The 23,707-nt window shown below is 32.2% G+C and overlaps 2 protein-coding genes across 4 annotated transcripts; one reads left to right on the forward strand and one right to left on the reverse strand.

Annotated features, from left to right (window-relative positions):
• The first annotated feature begins 370 nt into the window (after window positions 1-370).
• LOC145323244 (solute carrier family 49 member 4-like) lies at window positions 371-23,506 on the forward strand. Of its 3 annotated transcripts, none has more exons than XM_080165685.1 (13): window positions 371-431; window positions 1,088-1,152; window positions 2,672-2,716; window positions 5,504-5,639; window positions 7,656-7,766; window positions 8,284-8,320; window positions 8,682-8,730; window positions 9,202-9,307; window positions 9,828-9,913; window positions 10,732-10,840; window positions 13,817-13,882; window positions 22,421-22,486; window positions 23,387-23,506. In XM_080165685.1, exons 1-13 carry the CDS (start codon window positions 389-391, stop codon window positions 23,485-23,487), a joined length of 1,020 nt encoding a protein of 339 aa, XP_080021811.1. In that variant the 5' UTR covers window positions 371-388; the 3' UTR covers window positions 23,488-23,506. The 3 variants fall into 3 exon arrangements, with proteins under 3 accessions (XP_080021811.1, XP_080021810.1, XP_080021812.1); XM_080165684.1 differs by lacking the exon at window positions 2,672-2,716 and adding an exon at window positions 3,338-3,382; XM_080165686.1 differs by lacking the exons at window positions 371-431; window positions 1,088-1,152; window positions 2,672-2,716 and adding an exon at window positions 4,893-4,942.
• Window positions 14,508-18,145, reverse strand: LOC145321697 (uncharacterized). Its single transcript, XM_080163241.1, has 4 exons — window positions 17,649-18,145; window positions 17,048-17,264; window positions 16,053-16,096; window positions 14,508-15,228 (listed from the first exon to the last, which is right to left on the reverse strand). Exons 1-4 carry the CDS (start codon window positions 18,124-18,126, stop codon window positions 15,167-15,169), a joined length of 801 nt encoding a protein of 266 aa, XP_080019367.1. The 5' UTR covers window positions 18,127-18,145; the 3' UTR covers window positions 14,508-15,166.
• Window positions 23,507-23,707: the final 201 nt, after the last annotated feature.

The raw sequence follows: 23,707 nt of genomic DNA on the forward strand, positions 1-23,707 counted from the left end.
TCATATTATGTAGTAAGGTTTTTTTTTGAAGCTTAAGATCTCAATAATTACTGAAATGAATAGATTCTCTATTTCAGGTAAGATTAATCATATAGGTCCCACAATGGAAGGAGGAGAAAGTCAATCAAAAATCAGACACGTGACGTCATTAGGGAGATGGAGGAGACTTTCTCCCACTACCCATGTTGGTTTTAGGCTTTTTGATAGTCAGATTTGATAAGGCTTGGGATGGTTTTAAGCTACTTTTCTAGCCATCTGAATAGAGAGCCTATAGATGCTAGAGAATAGATACAGCTGTTAGTATCTATATAAAGCATTAATTTTAAAAAAGAAAAATTCTTAAACAAAGTTTTAAAAAAACTATAGTGATGAAGAAAACAAGAACAGTATGCCTCCAAAACAGGAAAGTGTGGAGAGCTCTGGTATACCAGGTATAAAAATCAGAGCGAGAGGGGACAATGAGCTGTTTATTACACTATATAGTAATAACGTTTTCCTGCTCGTTGGCCTAACAACTTTGGGGACTTTTGAATTTTGATTTGTTGATTCATTAATTAACCACTAATTTTAATCTGCAAGGGGTAATTTTGTGTATAATCATTGGGGATGTACATTAATTTATCAGCCATTGTCTTATCCCTATAGGGCCCTGTAGAATAATAATAATAATATTGCAAATAAGATTAGTAAAAAATCAAGGATGACAACATCCATAAGTAGCAAAGCACGCAATCTATTATGAAATAGACAAACGGACAAAGCGAGTTATAGAGCAGATTATCTTGTTATCATAACAAAGAATAGAAAACGAAAGAATATGCAAAAACTTAAAATCATGAAACCTTAAAAAATGGTTTATGTCTTTAAAGATTGTAAAAAGAGAAGCAGCTAAAAAGCAGTCGGATTTTTTATATTTAATTATGGTGCATTAAGAAGTGAATATTGGCAAGAAGTTTCAGCCGTGTAACTTTTTTTTAGGAACTAAGAAAATATGTGGCAAAAAGTAAAAGCACCTCTAGGGGCGCGTCAACTAGTGAGTTTTAAAATAACAGATAATAAGATTTTTAAAAATTTATTTGTTTTCTAGACATGCAGATCTACACTCGGAGATGGTATATTCTGATAATCTTCAGTCTACTTGCTTGTCATCAGGCACAGTAATTAATAAATTAAATAAAAAAACAACAAGGATGAATATGTCTATAAAAACGAATCTCGACAAATCAGCAGGGAGGAAGAAGACATTGGGCTGTTTATTACACTAGTCCCCAAAGTTTTAAAACAACGTTTTCTTATTCATTGACTTAGCAACTTTGAGGATTTTTATTGAATATTTTGAATGGTTGGTTCATTAAGTTGAGTGTTCAAACGTTTTGACTGCTAATTGTAATCTAGAGAAGGGGTATTGCTTCGAAACCGAATAATATCAGCTGAATTAGAACCGGTTCTTGACCATTCTGAAAAATCATGTATAGCATTGTATTACATACAATTTTCCACGAATTTTAAAATGAAAATTATACAATAAATACCAGTTTTATAGGCCCGAGTCTTTGATTCTCAGCGGAAAGTTGTCTATATTACAATGCTATAGATAACTATTACAGTAATAATCCTTATTAAAATAAGACTTAACCAAAAATGTCTTAAAATAATAAAAGTTAATTGTTGAAATGTATATCAGTGTCTGGTATGGAATACATGGGGACCTATAACAGATTCTGTACAGGTATATAATATATAAATCTTAAGGTATTGTCCACAGATATGTAAATATTATTACTCTGTGTATAAGTGTCTAGTATAGAATACATGGGGACCTATAATAGATTCTGTACAGGTATATAATATATATTTCTCAAGGTATTGTCCACAGATATGTAAATATTATTACTCTGTATATCAGTGTCTGGTATGGAATACATGGGGACCTATAACAGATTCTGTACAGGTATATAATATGTAAATCTCAAGGTATTGTCCACAGATATGTAAATATTATTACTCTGTGTATAAGTGTCTAGTATAGAATACATGGGGACCTATAACAGATTCTGTACAGGTATATAATATATATTTCTCAAGGTATTGTCCACAGATATGTAAATATTATTACTCTGTGTATCAGTGTCTAGTATGGAATACATGGGGACCTATAACAGATTCTGTACAGGTATATAATATATAAATCTCAAGGTATTGTCCACAGATATGTAAATATTATTACTCTGTGTATCAGTGTCTAGTATGGAATACATGGGGACCTATAACAGATTCTGTACAGGTATATAATATATATTTCTCAAGGTATTGTCCACAGATATGTAAATATTATTACTGTATCAGTGTCTAGTATGGAATACATGGGGACCTATAACAGATTCTGTACAGGTATATAATATATAAATCTCAAGGTATTGTCCACAGATATGTAAATATTATTACTCTGTGTATCAGTGTCTAGTATGGAATACATGGGGACCTATAACAGATTCTGTACAGGTATATAATATATATTTCTCAAGGTATTGTCCACAGATATGTAAATATTATTACTGTATCAGTGTCTAGTATGGAATACATGGGGACCTATAACAGATTCTGTACAGGTATAAAATATATATTTCTCAAGGTATTGTCCACAGATATGTAAATATTATTACTGTATCAGTGTCTGGTATGGAATACATGGGGACCTATAACAGATTCTGTACAGGTATAAAATATATATTTCTCAAGGTATTGTCCACAGATATGTAAATATTATTACTCTGTGTATAAGTGTCTAGTATAGAATACATGGGGACCTATAACAGATTCTGTACAGGTATATAATATATATTTCTCAAGAAATTGTCCACAGATATGTAAATATTATTACTTTGTGTATAAGTGTCTAGTATAGAATACATGGGGACCTATAACAGATTCTGTACAGGTATATAATATATATTTCTCAAGGTATTGTCCACAGATATGTAAATATTATTACTCTGTGTATAAGTGTCTAGTATAGAATACATGGGGACCTATAACAGATTCTGTACAGGTATATAATATATATTTCTCAAGATATTGTCCACAGATATGTAAATATTATTACTTTGTGTATAAGTGTCTAGTATAGAATACATGGGGACCTATAACAGATTCTGTACAGGTATATAATATATATTTCTCAAGGTATTGTCCACAGATATGTAAATATTATTACTCTGTGTATCAGTGTCTGGTATGGAATACATGGGGACCTATAACAGATTCTGTACAGGTATATAATATATATTTCTCAAGGTATTGTCCACAGATATGTAAATATTATTACTCTGTGTATCAGTGTCTGGTATGGAATACATGGGGACCTATAACAGATTCTGTACAGGTATATAATATATATTTCTCAAGGTATTGTCCACAGATATGTAAATATTATTACTCTGTGTATCAGTGTCTAGTATGGAATACATGGGGACCTATAACAGATTCTATACAGGTATATAATATATATTTCTCAAGGTATTGTCCACAGATATGTAAATATTATTACTCTGTGTATCAGTGTCTAGTATGGAATACATGGGGACCTATAACAGATTCTGTACAGGTATATAATATATATTTCTCAAGGTATTGTCCACAGATATGTAAATATTATTACTCTGTGTATCAGTGTCTAGTATGGAATACATGGGGACCTATAACAGATTCTGTACAGGTATATATAATATATATTTCTCAAGGTATTGTCCACAGATATGTAAATATTATTACTATGTGTATCAGTGTCTAGTATATAATACATGGGGACCTATAACAGATTCTGTACAGGTATATAATATATATTTCCCAGGGTATAGTCCACAGATATGTAATAGTTATTTCTCGTATCGTATTATAAACGGCTTTCCGCGGATATAGAATGTACAATTATAAGATTAAAACTAGTTTTTTTAGCCCCGTGGTGCCGAAGGCACCGGCTAAAAAAACTAGTTTTAATCTTATGATTGTACATTTCTATATTCGTAGAAAACTGGATATAATACGATGCTAGACATAGTTTTTTCGTATTCATGAGAACCGGTTCCTATCCACCGGATTCAAATGAATACGAGAAATATTATTACTCTGTGTATCAGTGTCTAGTATGGAATACATGGGGACCTATAACAGATTCTGTACAGGTATATAATATATATTTCTCAAGGTATTGTCCACAGATATGTAAATATTATTACTGTATCAGTGTCTAGTATGGAATACATGGGGACCTATAACAGATTCTGTACAGGTATATAATATTTATTTCTCAAGGTATTGTCCACAGATATGTAAATATTATTACTGTATCAGTGTCTAGTATATAATACATGGGGACCTATAACAGATTCTGTACAGGTATATAATATATATTTCTCAAGGTATTGTCCACAGATATGTAAATATTATTACTGTATCAGTGTCTAGTATGGAATACATGGGGACCTATAACAGATTCTGTACAGGTATATAATATTTATTTCTCAAGGTATTGTCCACAGATATGTAAATATTATTACTGTATCAGTGTCTAGTATATAATACATGGGGACCTATAACAGATTCTGTACAGGTATATAATATATATTTCTCAAGGTATTGTCCACAGATATGTAAATATTATTACTCTGTGTATCAGTGTCTAGTATGGAATACATGGGGACCTATAACAGATTCTGTACAGGTATAAAATATATATTTCTCAAGGTATTGTCCACAGATATGTAAATATTATTACTCTGTGTATCAGTGTCTAGTATGGAATACATGGGGACCTATAACAGATTCTGTACAGGTATATAATATATATTTCTCAAGGTATTGTCCACAGATATGTAAATATTATTACTTTGTGTATAAGTGTCTAGTATAGAATACATGGGGACCTATAACAGATTCTGTACAGGTATATCTATAATACAAAGTAGAACGATGTCTGTCTGTCCGTCTGAAGCTTAAGATCTCGGTAACCACTGAACCGATTGGATTCTACTCTTGGATTCTACAAAATCCCCCCTATTTATTTTTCTTTTTTTTTGCAGGATATATCCTTGGTCCTTTTTTTAAATTTCAAAAACAAATATTGTTAAATACTTTTTAATGCCCCTGAAATGCAAAAGGCCCGGACTAACAAAAAGATGATTAATGCTTACAACTTTTTCGCCAGGCAAACATATCTTCATTCATAACATGTCTTCATTTTAGTGTACATTTTGAAACAGCATATAATGTCCAATAAAGATGATGTCATACAATACAAATAACCATTCATAGTCTAGTATACAATTTACCATTGGTCAATTACATTGTATTCTGGCCTATCATTGGTCATTTGTATTGTATGACGTCATTTTTAATTGACACTATACGCTGTTACGTACATTATTTTTGAGAATGTTATCTTAATCAATTAATAGCTAGCTAGACAATTTTTTTCGGCAGCTAAAATATTGTATATCATTTGCAGGCTGCCTACGGATGGAGCGACGGGACAGTGGCCATGATGGCCAACTGGGGCACCATCACCTTCATCCTGTCCGCCATTCCCCTGTCCTGGTTCATTGAGCACTATGGTCTTCGTCCAGTTTGTGTTCTAGTGTCAGGTATAGAATTCAGGGAGGGAGGGGACATTGCACTAGTCCCCAAAGTTTTATATTAACGTTTTCTTATTCGTTGGCTTAATAATATTTGGAACATGTATTAGATTTTGATTGGTTGGATCACTAAGTTGAGATTCCAAACGTTTCAACCATTGATTGTAATCTAAAGATGGGGTAATTTTGATTATCATCATTGGGGACATACATCAATTTATCGGCCATTGTCTTATCCCTTGTATATTATTAGCGTCTTCCACCTGTAAGCCTCAGGAAAATCATCCTTTTACAATGATAAAATCATCTGGAAGTCTAAACCAGACTCAAATATGGCGATCCTACCTTTCAAAAAAATTGTCAAATAACCCGAACGCGTTCTAATTTGAGACTGAAGCTGCCGAGCTCTGACAATTAGTTCCATTCGCATTTATTTTACACATTATTTCAACTGCTTCCAAATCCCCCATCACCTCTAGGGGTGGAGCCACTAATATTACATAAAACCCAACTCTACGTCATATTTATAGACATCAAAAATGCTTTCTCTTGTTTTTTCAAGGGGGGGGCCCGGGGGGGGGGTGGGAATTTAATTACCATGTACAGTAAGGACAGTAAGACAAACGTGCACATGATTAAACAAAATTTGGTTCAGGACAAACCCAGGAGTCCCAAACGTCGGAGTGGACAAACGAAGTAGTGTTAAAGTATTAATTTAATTAAGTAATTATATTCAGGTTAGGTTAGGTTAAGATATGTATATACAAATAAGCCCCCCGCAGGATTAGGCATTTAAAAACCTATAAGATAGTTTAAAATAGGTTAGGTTAGGTTAAGTTTCCACTCCAACGTTTGGGACTCATACGTTTGTCATAGAACCCAAATAAGATCTTTCTCTAGAGGCTAACCAACTAACCAATTAAACCTGTTTATAACCTAATAGTAATATGTTTATATTATAAAATTTTACTATGTAATATACTTAGAAGAGAATCTTATTTTTGTAAAAGTTCCTAATTTTCAACTTTCTAATTTGTCTGAAGGGAATATAAACTCTTAATATATAAATCAAATTAAATGAATGAACTTATTAGTTTAACTCTTTATATTCATGACTAGCGGCTACGCCCCCTAGAGGCCTATAGTTGCACTTTAATGTTTTTTTTTAAATAATACGTTATCTATCTATGTTGCGTTCAAGTATCTACGATAACTATCTATGTTGTCTTCAAGTCTCTGTACGTAAAATTTTTGGATTTTTTTTGTGAGTTCTCTTGAGAGAGTGGTGGTACCCTCCCCCAAAATAGTTATAAACCTTTCCGGGGCCTAAGAGAAGCTACCCTGTTAGGGCGACCCGATCGGTTCAGCGGTTAGCGAGATCATTCGGTACAAATTGACAAACAAACAGACAGACATTGCTCTACTTTGTATTATAGAATTTGTCTATATATATCAAACTGTTCGTTTGATTCGAACTATATCAATAAGTATAACAAAACACAAATATACGTGCAAATTTAAAGAGCAAATGTTAAGTGGTCATAAGTCTAGCATATTTTTCTAAATCAATTCGCATTCATTTGTAATATTTTTGTAGCATTACTAACAGACAAACAGACCATTGGCATAGATATTCTTCACACAAAAAGCATTCTATCCCATAGCGTTACAAACTTATAAACTTACAGATAGACAGAGTGAATTGTAAAGATGCTCATTTTCTAGTAAAAAAGTAAAAGTAACTCCTTCTTCAGAGGTGAGTTTTAAAATAGTTTCTTTAAGTCTATATCTAAAGGAATAAGACAATGGCCGATAAATTGATGTACATCCTCAATGATGATATACAAAATTGCCCCTTCTATAAATTACAATTAGTTGTTGAAACGTTTAAACACTCAAGTAACCAACCATTAAAAGTTATTAAGCCATTCAATAAGAAAACTATATTATAAAACTGTGGGAACTGTATATTGTAATAAACAGCCCAATGTCCCCTCCTTCTCTGATAACATGGTATGTATTTAGGTATGATAACTGCTGGAACACTGGTGCGACTGTGCAGGAAGGCATTTCCAAGCAATGCAACCCTATTTCTGGCAGCCAGTCATATATGCTCTATCCTTAATGGCATCACAGGCAGGAATTTAAGAATAATTACATGGCCAGAAAGAGAAAATTACACCACCTTACTATGAAAACAGTAAAAGTGTCGAACTATGACGTCAGAAAAAAATTAACAATTAACCAATGAGAGGCCGCTATATATTTTACCACAGTGAATACTGGCTTCTTATTGGTTAATTGTTATTTTTTCTGACGTCATAGTTCGACACTTTTACTGTTTTCCCTTACTATTACTGACATCCCCCTTAAACTAAAATCGAGAGTGGTATATTTTGGACTAGAAGAGGGGTGTTATTTTTATTCAAAAGCATCCTTTTGAAGGGTAAATTGACGCGTGAAGCACGCAAACTTTTTTCACAACCCCACTTTTTTACCTTGACACCCTCCTTAATTTTGTCCTGGGGAGACACACCCCTTTCTGTACTGAATTGTCGTTCATTCTTATCTTATGGAAAGGTTTTTGCTTTAAAATATAATATTCTATTATTTGGATTGTCTTTTTTTTAAAACTTAAATTCTTGTATGGCAGGTGTTACAATCATGTCTTCTCCTCCAATAATATCCAGGTGAGATTATTGTGTGACAAAGCTTCTCTATAATATGTCTTTGTCTGTATATCCAGAAGTAGAATTAACATATTATTTTTTTAATTTATGATGTTTAATCTCACTGAGAAAAAAGAATGATTTTTTTGTGTGAGGAGGGGTGGTAGATGATTTTATTGATATTTGCGATTTCTCTTGATAAAGTTAAGTAACACTAACCATGCCATTGCCCAATAATATGTAAAAACATTGCGGGTACCTAGTCCTATAAGGATCTACACCAAAAAGGAGGGCCTCATCGGTATTGCTGTAAGCAAAATATTAGACAGACAAAAAAAACACCCCTCCATCCTGTTACTTTCATATAAGGATTTATTTATAGTATTTGGTTTCCACAACATGAACGCACAACTGCAACAGCTATAAATCAGGTTTATTTAATTTTATAATAAACCATAATGTCCTTAACCTAAACCTACTTTTCTATGATTGTTTTTATGCTTAATATAGTTTAATTCAAAATCCGAAGTATATTTTTGAAATAGGATGCAATTCACTAAATTTAAATTCTAAAAAGTATACCTTTTCCTAAAGAAGGCATACCTAGCTAAGCCATAGTAGATATAGGTACACTCAATGAAATTCAAGAAATAAAACAATGGACGACAAATCAATACACATCTCCAATGATGACAAGCAAAATGACCCTTTCTGTCGTTTAAAATTATTTCCTGAGAAGTTTGGAAACTAGTTTAGAGCCAACTAATCAATATCTAATATGATAAATTGGTTACAAAACTTTGGGTACTAGTGTATTTTTTAATCCAATATCCTTCCCTCTCTGATGGGTACAACAAGCTTTTATAATTGAACCTTTAAAATTAAAACTTTCAAATATCTAGGCTGGAAATATGTTGGGGAATGGCTTGGCCATGTTCATAGGTCCAGCTTTGATTCGTGGAAACAAAACTGAAAACTCTACCACTTCATTTCTGTCTTATAATTTAGGTAAAATTTGATTTATATTCAATAGGGCAGCTACTCTAGAACTAGTCCATTTGTCTAATAATACATTCACATACAACCATTTAATAATTTATGATAGATAAAATTTCTTATACCTATGTCAAAAAGCTTGATTAATCATCATTTCAGTAGTTAAGGATTCTCAAACTTGGTAAGTCAATGTCTTGTAGAGACAGGCAATATGGGTGCTGCTCAAATTCGGGTAGTGGGTGTCTCGCATAGACATTCAATATGAGTGCTGCTTAAAGTCGGTTGGTCAGTGACTTGCAAAGACAGGCAATATGGGTGCTGCTAAAATTCGATAGTCAGTGTCTCGTAGAGACACGCAATATGGGTGCGCTCAAATTTGATTAGTCAGCGTCTCGCAGAGACACGTAATATGGGTGCTGTTCAAATTCGGTTAGTCAGTTTCTCGGAGAGACACACAATATGGTTGCTGCTAAAATTTGTTTAGTCAGTGTCTTGTATATGTATAACTATATTAAGATAATAATAAATTTAGGTATATCTATACCAAGATTATATGAAGATACCTATGTTAGTGTTGATGATATAAGAAATGATATAGATAACTATATGCTTCTTCAGGTAAAAATAAAGACAGAGTCTATAAAAGGAATAATAGCTTTTGCAATATTCCGTAAAATTATGTGCAAGCTTCCAGTCAAATTCGCTTATTAAGTCTAACTGTTCTTAATGTTGACCAAAAGCAAAGTATAAATTAACTCATATTTAAATAACAGCTTGACCTAATAAGTGCATTTGCCTGGAACCCTTCTCACTTTATTACTTGTATGATTCAGAAATTAAAGTGTATTTTGTGCTAAAAATGCCAAGTATTTTTCAACAACATTAAACATTTCTACATATTTACATTTATGTGTCTTTAAAAAAAACGAAAGTGCTCTTTTTAATTTGATAACCTTATAGAGTAGCTGTCTTTATATAAAACTCTCTATTATTAGTTTGGTATAGCTATGAGTTTGTTTCTATATATACTTGTCTACTATCCATCAAACCCCCCCCCCCCCTCTTACTATATCTATAGCTATGAGTTTGTTTCTATGTATACTTGTCTTATCCATCAACCCTCCCCCCCCCCCCTCTCTTACTATATCTATTATCTAGTTTGGCAAGATTGTTTCTATGTATACTTGTCTACTATCCATCAACCCCCCCCCCCCCCTCCAATCCTACTATATCTATTATTTAGTTTGGCATAGCTATCAGTTTGTTTCTATGTATACTTGTCTCCTATCCATCAAAACCTCCCCTAACACCCCCCCCCCCCCCCCACTCCTGCCATTATTTAGTTTGGTATAGCTATGAGTTTGTTTCTGTGTATACTTGTCTCCTATCCATCAAAACCTCTCCTACCCTCTATCTTTAATACATCTATTTTTTAGTTTGGCATAGCTATGAGTTTGTTTCTATGTATACTTGTCTACTATCCATCAAAACCTCCCCTACCCCCCACTCCTACTTCGGCTATCAACAGAACAGATTATTTAAAAGGTAATTATTATAATCCTAACTATACTAAGTAAAGCGTTTTTTCTACATTTCGTGTCTGTCCGTCAGTACGTAATATATGTTTGTAAAGGTTTTTTTAATCTTGTATGGAGATTCCAAATTTGAAATGATAATTTCTAATAAACCCCGAACCACTTCATTATGCAATCTATATTTTCCTGGATATTTTGTCTATGGTAGTCCATAAGTATACAGTTTTACAGTACATTATTTCTATTTGTTAAAGCAACACGTATGATAAAAGAAAAAGATTCTTTTTAAAGTAAAATGCTTATATATCAATTAAAATCTATATTTTTTGATTTTTTACTGATCCACTTCATTATGCAAATCAAAATAAAATCAATGGGAAAACGTTTCTTTTGCACTTTTCTCCACTTTTTAAAATTGATTATGATAAAATAACAATTTTTAAAGGGATTTATGCATTAATTATAATGAAAAACAGTTTAAGGTAGATTTTAATGATTTTTTCTAACTAATAGATAATTTTAAAAATGAAATTCAATCCCTATCACTTTAGAGGACAGCTGCTGACCCCCAGTCTTATGGATGAAGCTAAATGCATGTTAAAGATAAAAATAACCCTAAATTGTACACAAAAATGTTTTTTGATGTGTTAAAAAAATCCATTTTAAAATCTTTATTTTGAGGATGATGGCCTTAAAGATGTTCTTACTGGTGGTGATGGTGAGCCAAATGTTATCTAAGTACATGACCATTACAACAACTTGTCTATTAACCTATGTACCATTTTTTGTAGTCATAGCAGCCTCCAATAGAGCCTCACGACATGAAACATAACCATTATCAAAAAAATACATTATTTACTTTATGAATTTTAGTAATTAAAATTGTATTTTTTTTCTTCTTTAATATTGCTTTGCTGGAGGCTGCTATGACTACAAAAATTGGACCATAGTTCAATATATAAGTATTTATTATGGGCAAGCACTTTGATAACATTTAGCTCACCATCCCCACCAGTAAGAGCATCCTAAAGGCCATCGTCCTCAAAATCAAGATTTTAAAATGGATTTTTTTTAACACATCAAAAAACATTTTTGTATATTTTTGAGGGTTATTTTTATTTTTAACATGTATTTAGCTTCATCCATAAGACTGGGGGTCAGCAGCTGTCCTCTAAAGTGATAGGAATAGAATTTCTTTTTTAAAATTATTTATTAGTTAGAAAAATCATTAAAATCTACCTTAAACTGTTTTTCATTATAATTAATGCATAAATCCCTTAAAAAATTGTTATTTTATCATAATCAATTTTAAAAAGTGGAGAAAAGTGCAAAAGAAACGTTTTCCCATTGATTTTATTTTGATTTGCATAATGAAGTGGATCAGTAAAAAATCAAAAAATATAGATTTCAATTGATATATAAGCATTTTACTTTAAAAAGAATCTTTTTCTTTTATCATACGTGTTGCTTTAACAAATAGAAACAATGTAATGTAAAGCTGTATACTTATGGACTACCATAGACAAAATATCCAGCAAAATATAGATTGCATAATGAAGTGGTTCGGGGTTTATTTAGGTCCTAGGACAAACTCATAAGTCCCAAACTTCGGAGTGGACCAACGTCTGAGTGGAAAGTTCACCTAACCTAACATATTTTAAACCATCTAATATTTTTTTAAAATCCCTAAGCCCTGAACGGATCTTTTTTGTTTATTCATATCTTAACCTAACCTGTTTAGAGATACTTAATTAACTTGACACTCCTGCGTTTGTCTACTCTGACTTTTGATCTGGAACCTGTATTTAATTAAAAATTCTTTTTACAAAAACAAGAATTAAATAACGTGAGTATTTAATAGGAAACATAATTTTCAACAAAACACGTTTTGTACCTTTCTATAGCTCAGAAGCATATATTTTTTTATTAATTTAATGTTAAGTGTAATAAAGAAAGGTGACGTTTGTAACATTGAATTATGGTACTTTATATATTAAAACTAGCGGATTCGCTCCTAGCCTCTAGTGGCTATGCCCTAAGAGGTAATTTAAAAAAAAAAATTGGAGATGCAACCACTTATTTCAAACATTATTAAGAAAAAAAATAAAAAATAAAATGGAGGTGCACCAACTATTTTCGGGGAAAAAAATTTTATTTGGGGGGATTTTTTTGTTTTTTTTGGGGGGGGGGGTTTGTTTGTCCCATCCCCCAAGAAATAGCCTAAATCCACCACAGGACCAGTAGGTATATTCCCTGAAGAGTAGAATCCGATCGGTTTAGTGGTTACCGAGATCTTAAGGGACAGACAGACGGACAAACGGACAGACGGACAAACATCATTTTACTTTGTATTATAGACTAGCGGCTGCGCCCCTAGCATCTAGGGGCTTTAAATTCAAAGGGATATGGAAGGGCAAAAATAGCCAAAAACCACCTCAGGACCTTTAAGAGGCTTCACTGTAAAGGGGAACCATATCAGTACAGTGGTTAGCGAGATCCTTCGCTACAGACAGAAAAAAGCTTTCTACTTTATATAATAGGATAATTAATTTATCATTTTTAAAATCATTAGAAAGTTTGGATTATTACAGCATTTTTTATTAACTGCATCTGCCTTTTGTATTCGCTAAAAGTCGGGTGGGGGGGTTCGAATCTCAGCCGTTTGCTTTGTAATTGGTGGGATTAAGTAGGAGAAATGCCTTGACACCAATATCAAACCTAATGGTGTATCCCATCCTAAATGGTTATCTTTAATTTACATTAATGGTTAATATCTGCTGGATTAGAACAGGTTCTCAGCCATACTGAAAAATTATGTATAGCATAGTATTATAGAAATTTTACACAAATAAAAAAGTATAAAAAACATAACATTAATACCATTTTTGTTAGCCCAACAAAAATGATTTTAATCTTAAATTCTTTTATTGGATACCCGCGGAAAGCTGTCTATAATACGATGCGATAAATAACTATTAAAATCTAGGTTTAAAAGAAGTAGTATCAAATAGAGAAATCCTACTGTCATGCTTTGCCTATGCCATTTCTCAAGGTGAGTTATTTATCAGGGGTGGAGGACGTTTCATAGACTAATTGTAACTACAGAAGGGATAATATTGTGTATCATCATTGCTTGTGTATGTACATTAATTTATGGGCCATTGTCTTATCCTTTAGATACCTGTTTATTTGGAGTATAATTGCAGTTCTTCTCCTTTGCGTAATAAGGAAATAGCGTAAGGTACAATCCACGGGAGCATAGACGTCCAAGGGGGGGGGGGGGGTAATGGGGTGATTACCCCCCCCCCCCCCAAACAATTTTAAGGGTTCCGTAGGCACCCCCAAAATTTCTTTCATTTCCCCCCCCCCTCCCCCCCATTTAAAATTTACCCCTACCCTAAATATTTAATATAAAATTTACCCCTACCAATAGATTTCAGGGGGGTAATTACCCCCCCCCCCCCCCAGCAAATTTTACCCCCGGGGTAAAAATTTTGGGGGCGGTAAAAAAAATTTCGGCGAGCTTCGCGCGTTATTTTACCCCCCTAAATACGAATTACCCCCCCCCCTAAAAAAAAAGCTTGGACGTCTATGCATGGGAGTAATTTTAATAAATTAACTCTTCGCATATAATCAAAAGATTTATTTCATATAGGTAGATAAAAATAAAAATATTATTATATATCTTTTATTTGCTACAAGATTACAACTATAATCAATTTGTACGTTTTAGTATTTTACAAATAACTCTTTTATAAAGTAATTTACAGTAATGTGCAAAAATATTAGGCAATAAAAAAATCATTATAAAAGTTAATGTATAAAAAAGCTTGTTTGTTAATCACAATTGCAATGTACTACCCTATTAAAAGCGAAGCATTTCCACATTGAGGGTTTGGTACATCTGTCAATGTTAGAATAGTCCTATCTATAAGGAATTAATTTATTAAGCACATGATGAACCATGAAGTAAAGTGATTTAAATTATAAAAAGTAATTTACATTTTAGGGGAATTTGTTTTTTTTTATAAAAATATAAGCAGTGCATTTTATTAGGTTCTCTCCATTACATCAAAGAGAACCAAACATAAAGCAGTTTTATATGAAAATATTTTTAATGTACTAAAACAATATGATAACTTCTTTTTTATGTAAAGACCTTGTCATGGTTGAATTTATTCTATTTAATTTTAATTGATGCATAAAATAAAATGTTTAACAATATTCAATATTTTAGTCATGAACTTTGCTAGAAGCTTTAAATAATCATATTTGACCTATCCAAAATTTTGACATTGTACTAGAATTGTTGGTCAGAATTGCATTTCCTTATCCCTCAATACATGATATCAGTGGTCCATTCACAAGTAGAGAATTGCCTTCTGCTTCTTTGTTCCTCTAGAATATGATTTGAAATTGCTGGAAAATCACGCCTCAACGAGGTATGTCTCACGTCACCATATTGTCCCTTTATTGCTTTATTCTATAACGCTATGGGGTTAATGTGATTTTCTCGTTAGTAGCGAAGCTACTCTATAATTCACTTTATCCATCAGTCAGTCTGTCCGTAACGCTATGGGGGAAATGTGATTTTCTCGGCTCCTATTCAGATTAGACAGCTGAAATTTTTAGTGAAGATTCCTATGGCATATGCCCATCTAATCTATACATTGTTTTGTCTATCTGTCTGTTATTTGGGGTGCTAGATCGATTCCTAGATTTTCAAGTTTTCATGATTTCTCAATTCCTTTTCAAGATAGAGGACTGAAATTTTTAGGGATTAATCAATTTCAGATTCTACTTATTTTGACTAAGTTTTGTTAAGATTTGTCTGTTAATTGGGGTGCTAGATCGATTCCTAGATTTTAAGGTTTTCGTGATTTTCTCGATTCCTATTAAGGATTGACGGCTGAAATTATCAAGGATTAAATATGCTCATATTCTACATATTTCCATGAAGTTTCATTAAGATTTGTCTATTAATTGGTGTGTTAGATCAATTCCTAGATTTTTAAATTTTTGTAATTCTAAAAGGTCGTGCGATTTTAAAGGTTTCCTGTTTTACCTATTTTATCATGTTTAATGTTTATTTTATTACACTGCTCTATAGTAAATTTTTGCCTGATATCCATTCATAATTTTTGAGCTTTGCTACTTATGGATGTTGTCATCCTTGTTGACATTTTATTAGAATTGTTGGTCAGAATTCCAATTCCTTGTACCTGAATACATCATATCAGTGGTCCATAACAAATTAGAGTATTGCCTTCTGTCAGGGATAAGGGATGGGAAACGTAGGAAAATATTATTTCAGGCCTATTTCAAGCCTAGGCCTATTTCTAGCCTAATAAACCAGTTTTGGGATGGCGCAGTGCTTCGTATAAAACGCTAATAAAAAGCTGTGTGTGTGTGTGTAGATAAAGTATAGAATCAAATTCAGGTAGCTAGTTTAAAGTAAAAAACATAACCTTTTATAAACCTATATATTAATGGCTTTTGTTCAAATGAAGTTTTTTCTTTCCCAAAATTTTTTTATCTTTTACTTTGGTAATTTGAACTGTCAGAAAGCTATCGTTGGGTTTCCCTCAGACAGATTTTAGTTTGTATTATTTGCATTTTTATTAATGAGTAAAAATTTTATTTGAAAATTTCATTGCTAATTAAAATTCAAAATAAATAAATTAATATGCACTTGGGTAACATTCTATCAAGTATTCTTTGGATACTATTAAATAGTGATATATTTGTACTGTGTTGTATTGTGTATTGTACATATATTAGGGTTGAGGTGTTGTATCAATTCCATATTAAATTTTTAAAAGGCAAAATACAACATCTAATTTATAAACTACCAAATTAAAATTCGTAGCTACCTCCTTTCCAAAAAATAATCCCGTTATTTTTGTTTTTTCTATATGGCCCTTTTTTAATGTTTAACTCTAAGCAGATTTAATAATTAAACTAATGTGATCTAACACCATTTATATTTATTTTTTAGTAGCAGACGAAATCATTATTTTTTCTAGAATGGTCTGCTTCTAAAATTTTCGCCAATTGGTGATTGGTTGTTAAAAACAGGCCGATTCTTATTGGTTTAGAGCGATAGATACTTGGGAGCGTCCGCCAGTTTGATAGTAATTTGTAATAGTTGCAATATCCCTTTAGAATCTAGGCCGGGACCTAATTAATGGCCAGGTTTCCTATCCCTTATCCCTGCCTTCTGTTTCTTTGTTCCTTTAGATTATGACTTGGAATCGTGGGATAGTCACGCCTCAATGAGGTATGCCTCCTACAATATTGTCCCTTAATAGCTTCTAAATAGCTAGGGGGTGAAGCTATTTCGTCATAATCAGGAGGATGATCATCTGACATATGCAACCATCTTCCCATTCTTGATCCTGATGCCACAGATGCTTCTTGTCCAATTGTTGATTCTGATGAGAAAGTGGAAAAGATTGAATGCTAAATTATAGAATCTTTCATTTAAATCTTCTTAATCTTTTGGCTCATCAATAGGGTGCAGTGGTGTAATTTTTAAAATCTATGTTAAAGGAACTGTAATGGGTTGATTTTTATTATTTGGAAAAAACTTACAAATAAAAATAATAACAAATATAGTATGCCATACACAGATCTTAGGCACTTTGATTAGAAATCGTGGTGATTTCCAGATTCTAATCCTAATTATTCAAGAGGGGCTTCTACTAAACATATTTAACTTCTATTGTTACCAAAATAAAATAAGTTTTAAGAATTGTAGCTTCTCAGCAATTACAACACAATATTGAGATATTACGCAATTTCCAATCATTTTCTCCCTTGAATTGATGGAGTAGTTCTCATTGACTCTCTTCCTCTAGTGCCTGTTGATATCCTTGAAGTGGATCTGGATAAATTTGAATTGTTTTCTGTAATTGGCGGCAATCTGACCCTCAATTCAGATAGTGATGTGGGTGTTTCTACTTCTATTAATCCTGAACTTGGATTAGGCATCAATGATGTATGATTAAACCACGTTGATAATCTTCTACTGTTGTCTGATGAAGTCTGATGAAAGGAGTGCCCTGAAGATGATGTGGCACTTAAACTATTACCTTGAATTGGTGGCAAGCAAACCCTCAGTTCAGTTGGATACATAGTGTTTTCCCTTTCCGTCACGTGTGGATCAAAATCTAGAATTGGACTTTGACTCAGATCACTAGAATATTCTCTGGTTCGTCTTGTGGAAGGTAATGTTATAATTGGATAAGTTAAAGTTGATGAAGGAGGCAGGTGGTGACACCTATTATTCAACATGTGAAATAGAATGCAAGCATGCTGTAACATGTATGTGTGTCAACAATTATTATTATTATATTTTTTCATAATGAAAATATATTTTTTCTCTTATTTTAGAGTAATTTGGCTGCAAATAGAGCCCAAGCCAATCAAATTATTTATGTTTCCGGAGAATATTCTATCTGTAAGAGTTTGGTTTGCTAATTTACTGGAATAAAAGGAAACACTGGAAATTAAAATATTTTTTAAAATAAAGTCCAATAGAAAATAAAAAAAAATACTTTAATTTTGTTAATTGCACTATTTCAATGTCCCTGTTTGCAGCTGTTTGACAAGGTGGGTGATCCATTGATACTGTAAAACTGTTCACTCTTGACATTAATCGATCCAAATTTTCAATTATTGTACTGTGGTTCAGAGTATGGGATCTGTAAGGATTTGATGGTTCTTTTTATGGACTTTAACTAATTTTGTTTTGTAAAAATTTTTCAGTTTTGTATAATATTTACACAGTTAAGCCACACTAGACTAAACATGCATGCACAGTCTACAATTGAAAAGAGCAACAAGAACCAACTAGAAAATGTGAAAAATAAAATGTCATATGATTTAGATAATCAATTAAATTTCCTAGCTTCTGACACTTGAGACTCTTCACTCTTTCCAGGAAAGCACTGGGATTTGCAAAGTGAATTTAAAAAATGGCCAAATATAGGTGAGTGTATACACCCTCCAGGGGTTCAACCACCTACACCTTCTTGATAAGGGTCCTCACTCTTCACCCCCCTAAAACAGCAAAGAGGGGAATCAAATTAGGGTCAACATAAAAAAATGCATGTTTCATACATAAATTTAGAAATAAAAGATGCTTGGTTGATTGACTCTTAAGTATGTTGATTATGTATGGGGGTGAATATACCACCCTGACAAAAGGCTACACCTCTTTTTTTTATTATACCCCCTTCAATTTTGGAGTAAGGAAGGTGTCAAAATTCAATATCCCATGCACACTAATGGGAAGTTCAAAGAAGGTATGCAGTGTCAATTCTTGCCTTTAGGCAGGTGAAAACATTTAAAAGTGTAAAGTGCCTCCAAAAAATGAGGGCAAACAATTAAATGACCAATGATAGGCCAGTATACATTGTAATTGACCTATGGTAAAATTCATACTGGCCTTTCATTGGTCATTTTATTGGATGACATTATTTTTTTGGTGGCATCTTATCCTTTTTCAAAATTTTTAAATAAGATTCACATTCCTGTTTACAGCTGCTCCACCATTTACAAGGGAAAAGAAATATCAGAATTCCAATTCTAAAAAAAAAAAAACTTATTGGTAATTAACACTACCATGATTGTACATGAAGCTTGCTGATAATTTTAAATTATCAGGTATTCAAATTTTAAGAGATTTAGTGTCATTTTAACGTTTCACTTTTGTCACACTCCACTAAAACTAATAAAAATTTAAACTTTAATAAGAAAAAAAAATGATTTTATTAATTTAATCGAAGATACTCACTTTATACATGTTTAGTAAATGTTCTGTAAAAAGACAACTATCTCAAATATGCCAAACTGCTAATTTAATCTAGTTATAGAGTAGCTAAGCTACTAAAAACTTACAAAATTACACTTATTACTGGAATAAGCCATTGATATACCATAGTCAGAAGTCTCTACCACATTAATTTTAAAAAGGGAAGATTTCTTTTGGTTTTTGAAAAGCTTATTGAACAAATTGATCATACAAAGAATCAATTAATTAGGGAGAATATCACAGTAAAAATGAAAAAGTTAAAAATAAACAAGAATGACAAAATCTATAAGTAGCAAAACACTTAATCTATAATTAAATAGACAAACTGACAAAGTGAGTTATAGAGCAGATTATCTGTTATCATAACAAAGAAAAGAAAGAGAGAGAATATGCTAACACTTAAAATCACAAAACCTTAAAAAATACTGTTATGTCTTTGAAAGTTGAGAAAAGAAAAGCAGCTAAAAATCTGCTTAAAAGCCATAGATTTTTTTCTACCCAACTATAGTGATAATGAATGGAATATTGGCATGAAAATTCAGCCATTTATTTTTTTTAGGAGCCGAGAAAATCAGTTGTGAAAAATAATTGCGGATAAAAAGCTGCTATGTATGTTTTATGCTTAATTTTGATGGGAATGTTGACACAAAGTTTGAGCCTTCTATCTTTTATAGGAGCCGAGAAAATACATACATATGGAAAGACATTTCAAATATTAGAGTAGCTTTGCTTCTAATAAGGAGGAAAATGTAAGTGTTAAAAAGAATAAAAAGGTGTACATCCAGATTTTTTAAAGCTTTCCTTCCTAATTTTTCAAAGAGTATTTATCTGATGAAACCATTTAAAGTCTCTTAGTTTTTTTTATGTTCGATTATGGTAAAAAGTCTTTCAAAATAGACCTTTTTTAACCTAAGATACTGAAAAAGTTCCTTTGTAAGCCCAAGTAATCAGTATTTTAATATCTTTCTATTTTGTTAAAAATATGTGAAAATACTAGAAATATGCAATTTTTGGTGTAAGTTTTTTATATCTATGGAAACCATTTAATCAATAGAAATTGGACTTTTCTCTCATTTTTAAAGTAAAGATATTACAAATCTGATTAATTGGGCTTATAAAGAAACTGTTTCAGTATCTTATGTCTGTCATTTTGACAGAGTTATGGCTAAATACATGATCAAACATATAAAAAACTAACAGACTTTTGTTAGAGGGGAAATGGTTCTTCTTCACTATATATAATAACCAACCTAATTCTTACTGTGTTTTCTTTTAAAATTTGCACTGTGCTATTGGTTGCTTTGGATGCTAGGCAATTACTAGATTATCAGCCATTATGAAATTTACAATGTTAAAATAATGCGTAATTTACCAAATAAAAGAAACATAACCATGAAAAAAACACCGAAGCTGCTCTAGAATTCTTTAGTTTAGAGTATTTATGTGAAAATTACACTATTTAAAAATTGTGTAATTTACCGAATAAAATAAACAAACCATAAATAAATATCGAAGCTGCTCCATAGTTCCTTAGGTCTATTTTCCAACATAAATCAGATAGGATGAACAATACAATTTCAAGATTTGATTTGTCATCAATGGGTGATCAAAGATAGTGGTCACAACTGACATAGAGTCGAAAAGATTATGTCTACATTATGTCCAATAATAAAACCAAAATTCTGATTAAGACATTTTTGCAAATAAGGAAGGAATTTAGTAGATTTGCTGTTTATCCAGGGATCAAAAGGGATAAGACAATTGCCGATAAATTGATACACATCCCCAATGTTGATACACAAGCTGGATACTCAACTTAGTGAACCAACAAATCAAAATTCAATAAAAGTCTCCAAAGTTATTAATCCAAAAAATGAGAGAACGTTGATATAAAACTCTTGGGACTAGTGTAATAAACAGCCCAATATCCCTGATTTTCATATCATATCATTTTAAACAACACTAGTTTTGTAGGCCTTGGCCCCTCGGGCTTTCAAAACTGGAATTAATCTTATAATTTTTCATTTTATTATAAGCGGAAAGATGTCTATAATACGATGCGATATACTATTCCTGAAAGTAATCTGTAATTTAAGCTTTCATAACCTCTGAACCGATTGGGTTCTCAATTTTAGAAAAGCTTCACATAGGACCCAGGGTTGTTTTAGACTATTTGATTTTTTTATTAAAGTCCAACTACGGTTATAGGATTTTTATGCCCTTCCCTACCCCTTCGAGTAACCAGCCTCTAGAAGCTAGGGGTGCAGCGCTAGTAAATAATATTTTTCCAACATTTTCTCCATGATTTCTATTATACCAAAGGATGAAATTTGTAGATATAAAATAATTATGTAAACTATTGTACTTTATTCAAATGAGATTAGAATTCTCATTTATAGATAGACAGACACACTACCCCACATGCATCCTAAAGCAAATCCATACAAAGTATAATAGTTTTACAAATTTACTTACTCTGATTACTTATCTGCAACTAAATACCAAATTAAGTCTTCGCTACAAAATAGTAATAGATTAATTAAAATCATGAAAAAAAGTGTAAATAACCAAAAAATAAAGATAGTTGCTTCCCCTCTCTTTTTTCCCCTTTTCTTCCTTTTTTCTCTGTTGTCTGTGTGTGTGTGTGTGTGTGTGTGTGTGCGTGTGTGTATGTGTGTTTATATCTTCCCTCCTATTCGATCTGCGCGTATTAAGCGTTTGGTCAAATCAATGCAACAAGTATGATGAAATAGTAAAACAATGATTTTTCAGGAATTGTTGGTGTATGGATGGCTGTGATGGTTTTGAATCTTCGCTCACTTGGAATTAACGAATCAGAGGAATATATTATATATTGATCATATTTCATATTGGGTATTTAATTTTATTTGTTACATTTTTGTAGAGATTGTTTAACTTTTTTTAAGAAAGGACAAATGAATGAAAAATATTCCTCAATTTTTTTTTGTTTTTCAAGAAGAGGGACAAAATGAGAGGAGAAGTGGGAAAGAAAACCCCTAGAAAAGAGAAGGCTAATCTCTCATTTTTATGAGGTCACATGGCTGATTTTTGAGACACTTTGTACCTCTCCTTTTTCAACTAAAATTTTAGGTTGAGAAAGAATCCCACCCCCTTAACCCCAAAAAATGTTTACCCCGGGTGTAAAATTTGCTTTGGGGGGGTAATTACCCCCCCTGAAATCTGTTGGCAGGGATAAATTTCTTTTACCCCCCCCCAAAAAAAAAAAATTTACCCCCGGGGTAAATTTTTTTTTTTTTTTTGGGGGGGGGTGAAAATGAAAAAAAATTTCGTTACCCCCCCCCCCCCTTGGACGTCTTTGGTACCTTTGTTAAACCTCAGATACCCTTTGCAGTGTACAACTTTTTATTCCGATAATTTCAAACTTCAGAAGGTATAAATTTGTTATCATAAGTTATCGTTTATTGTCTCCTTCTTTGAGATCTTTAATTGTTATTTCTCGCATCGTATTATAAACAGCTTTCCGCGGATATAGAATGTACAATTATAAGATTAAAACCAGTTTTTTTAGCCCCGAGGTGCCGAAGGCACGGGCTAAAAAACTGGTTTAATCTTATGATTGTACATTTTTATATTCGTTGAAAGCTAGATATAATACGATGCTAGACATAGTTTTTTCGTATGGATGAGAACCGGTTCCTATCCACCGGATTGGAATGAATACGACAAAAATATATAATATAATTATATCTAATTATCAGATTGGTTACATTGGTTTAGTGTCAGTTCTAGGAATGGAAAATAAACAAATATTAAAGATACTAGCTTATACGCCCCTAAAGGCCTCTAGGCTCTCTTGAAGGGGGAGGGAAATTCGACCCCACTATCTTCGTTTTAAGTTTTAAAGGAAAAATAAAAATAAATTTTTTCGGAGGGGGGGTTACATTTACTAGCTAGCACCCTCCCCAAAATAGTTATAAACCTTTCTATAACCTATGAGAAGCTACTCTGTAAAGGAGAACCAAATCGGTTCAAAAGTTAGCGAGATCCTTCGCTTCAAACAAAAAAGCTTACTACTTT

This window comes from Acartia tonsa, chromosome 6, assembly GCF_053477335.1.
Source record: "Acartia tonsa isolate MP-2025a chromosome 6, ASM5347733v1, whole genome shotgun sequence".
NCBI lineage: Eukaryota > Metazoa > Arthropoda > Copepoda > Calanoida > Acartiidae > Acartia > Acartia tonsa.

What these genes read in the sequence shown, in the direction of transcription:
- LOC145323244 (XM_080165685.1), top strand. Translation starts at nt 389, where the DNA reads ATGCCTCCAAAACAGGAAAGTGTGGAGAGCTCTGGTATACCAG. An exon ending in GTCTACTTGCTTGTCATCAG is followed by an intron (nt 1,153 to 2,671) that starts GCACAGTAATTA and finishes TTACTGTATCAG; the next exon opens with TGTCTGGTATGGAATACATG. An exon ending in CTGCAACAGCTATAAATCAG is followed by an intron (nt 8,731 to 9,201) that starts GTTTATTTAATT and finishes TCAAATATCTAG; the next exon opens with GCTGGAAATATGTTGGGGAA.
- LOC145321697 (XM_080163241.1), bottom strand. Translation starts at nt 18,126, where the DNA reads ATGTTGAATAATAGGTGTCACCACCTGCCTCCTTCATCAACTTTAACT. An exon ending in AACTACTCCATCAATTCAAG is followed by an intron (nt 17,265 to 17,648) that starts GGAGAAAATGAT and finishes CTTTCTCATCAG; the next exon opens with AATCAACAATTGGACAAGAA. An exon ending in CACTGATATGATGTATTCAG is followed by an intron (nt 15,229 to 16,052) that starts GTACAAGGAATT and finishes ATCATATTCTAG; the next exon opens with AGGAACAAAGAAGCAGAAGG.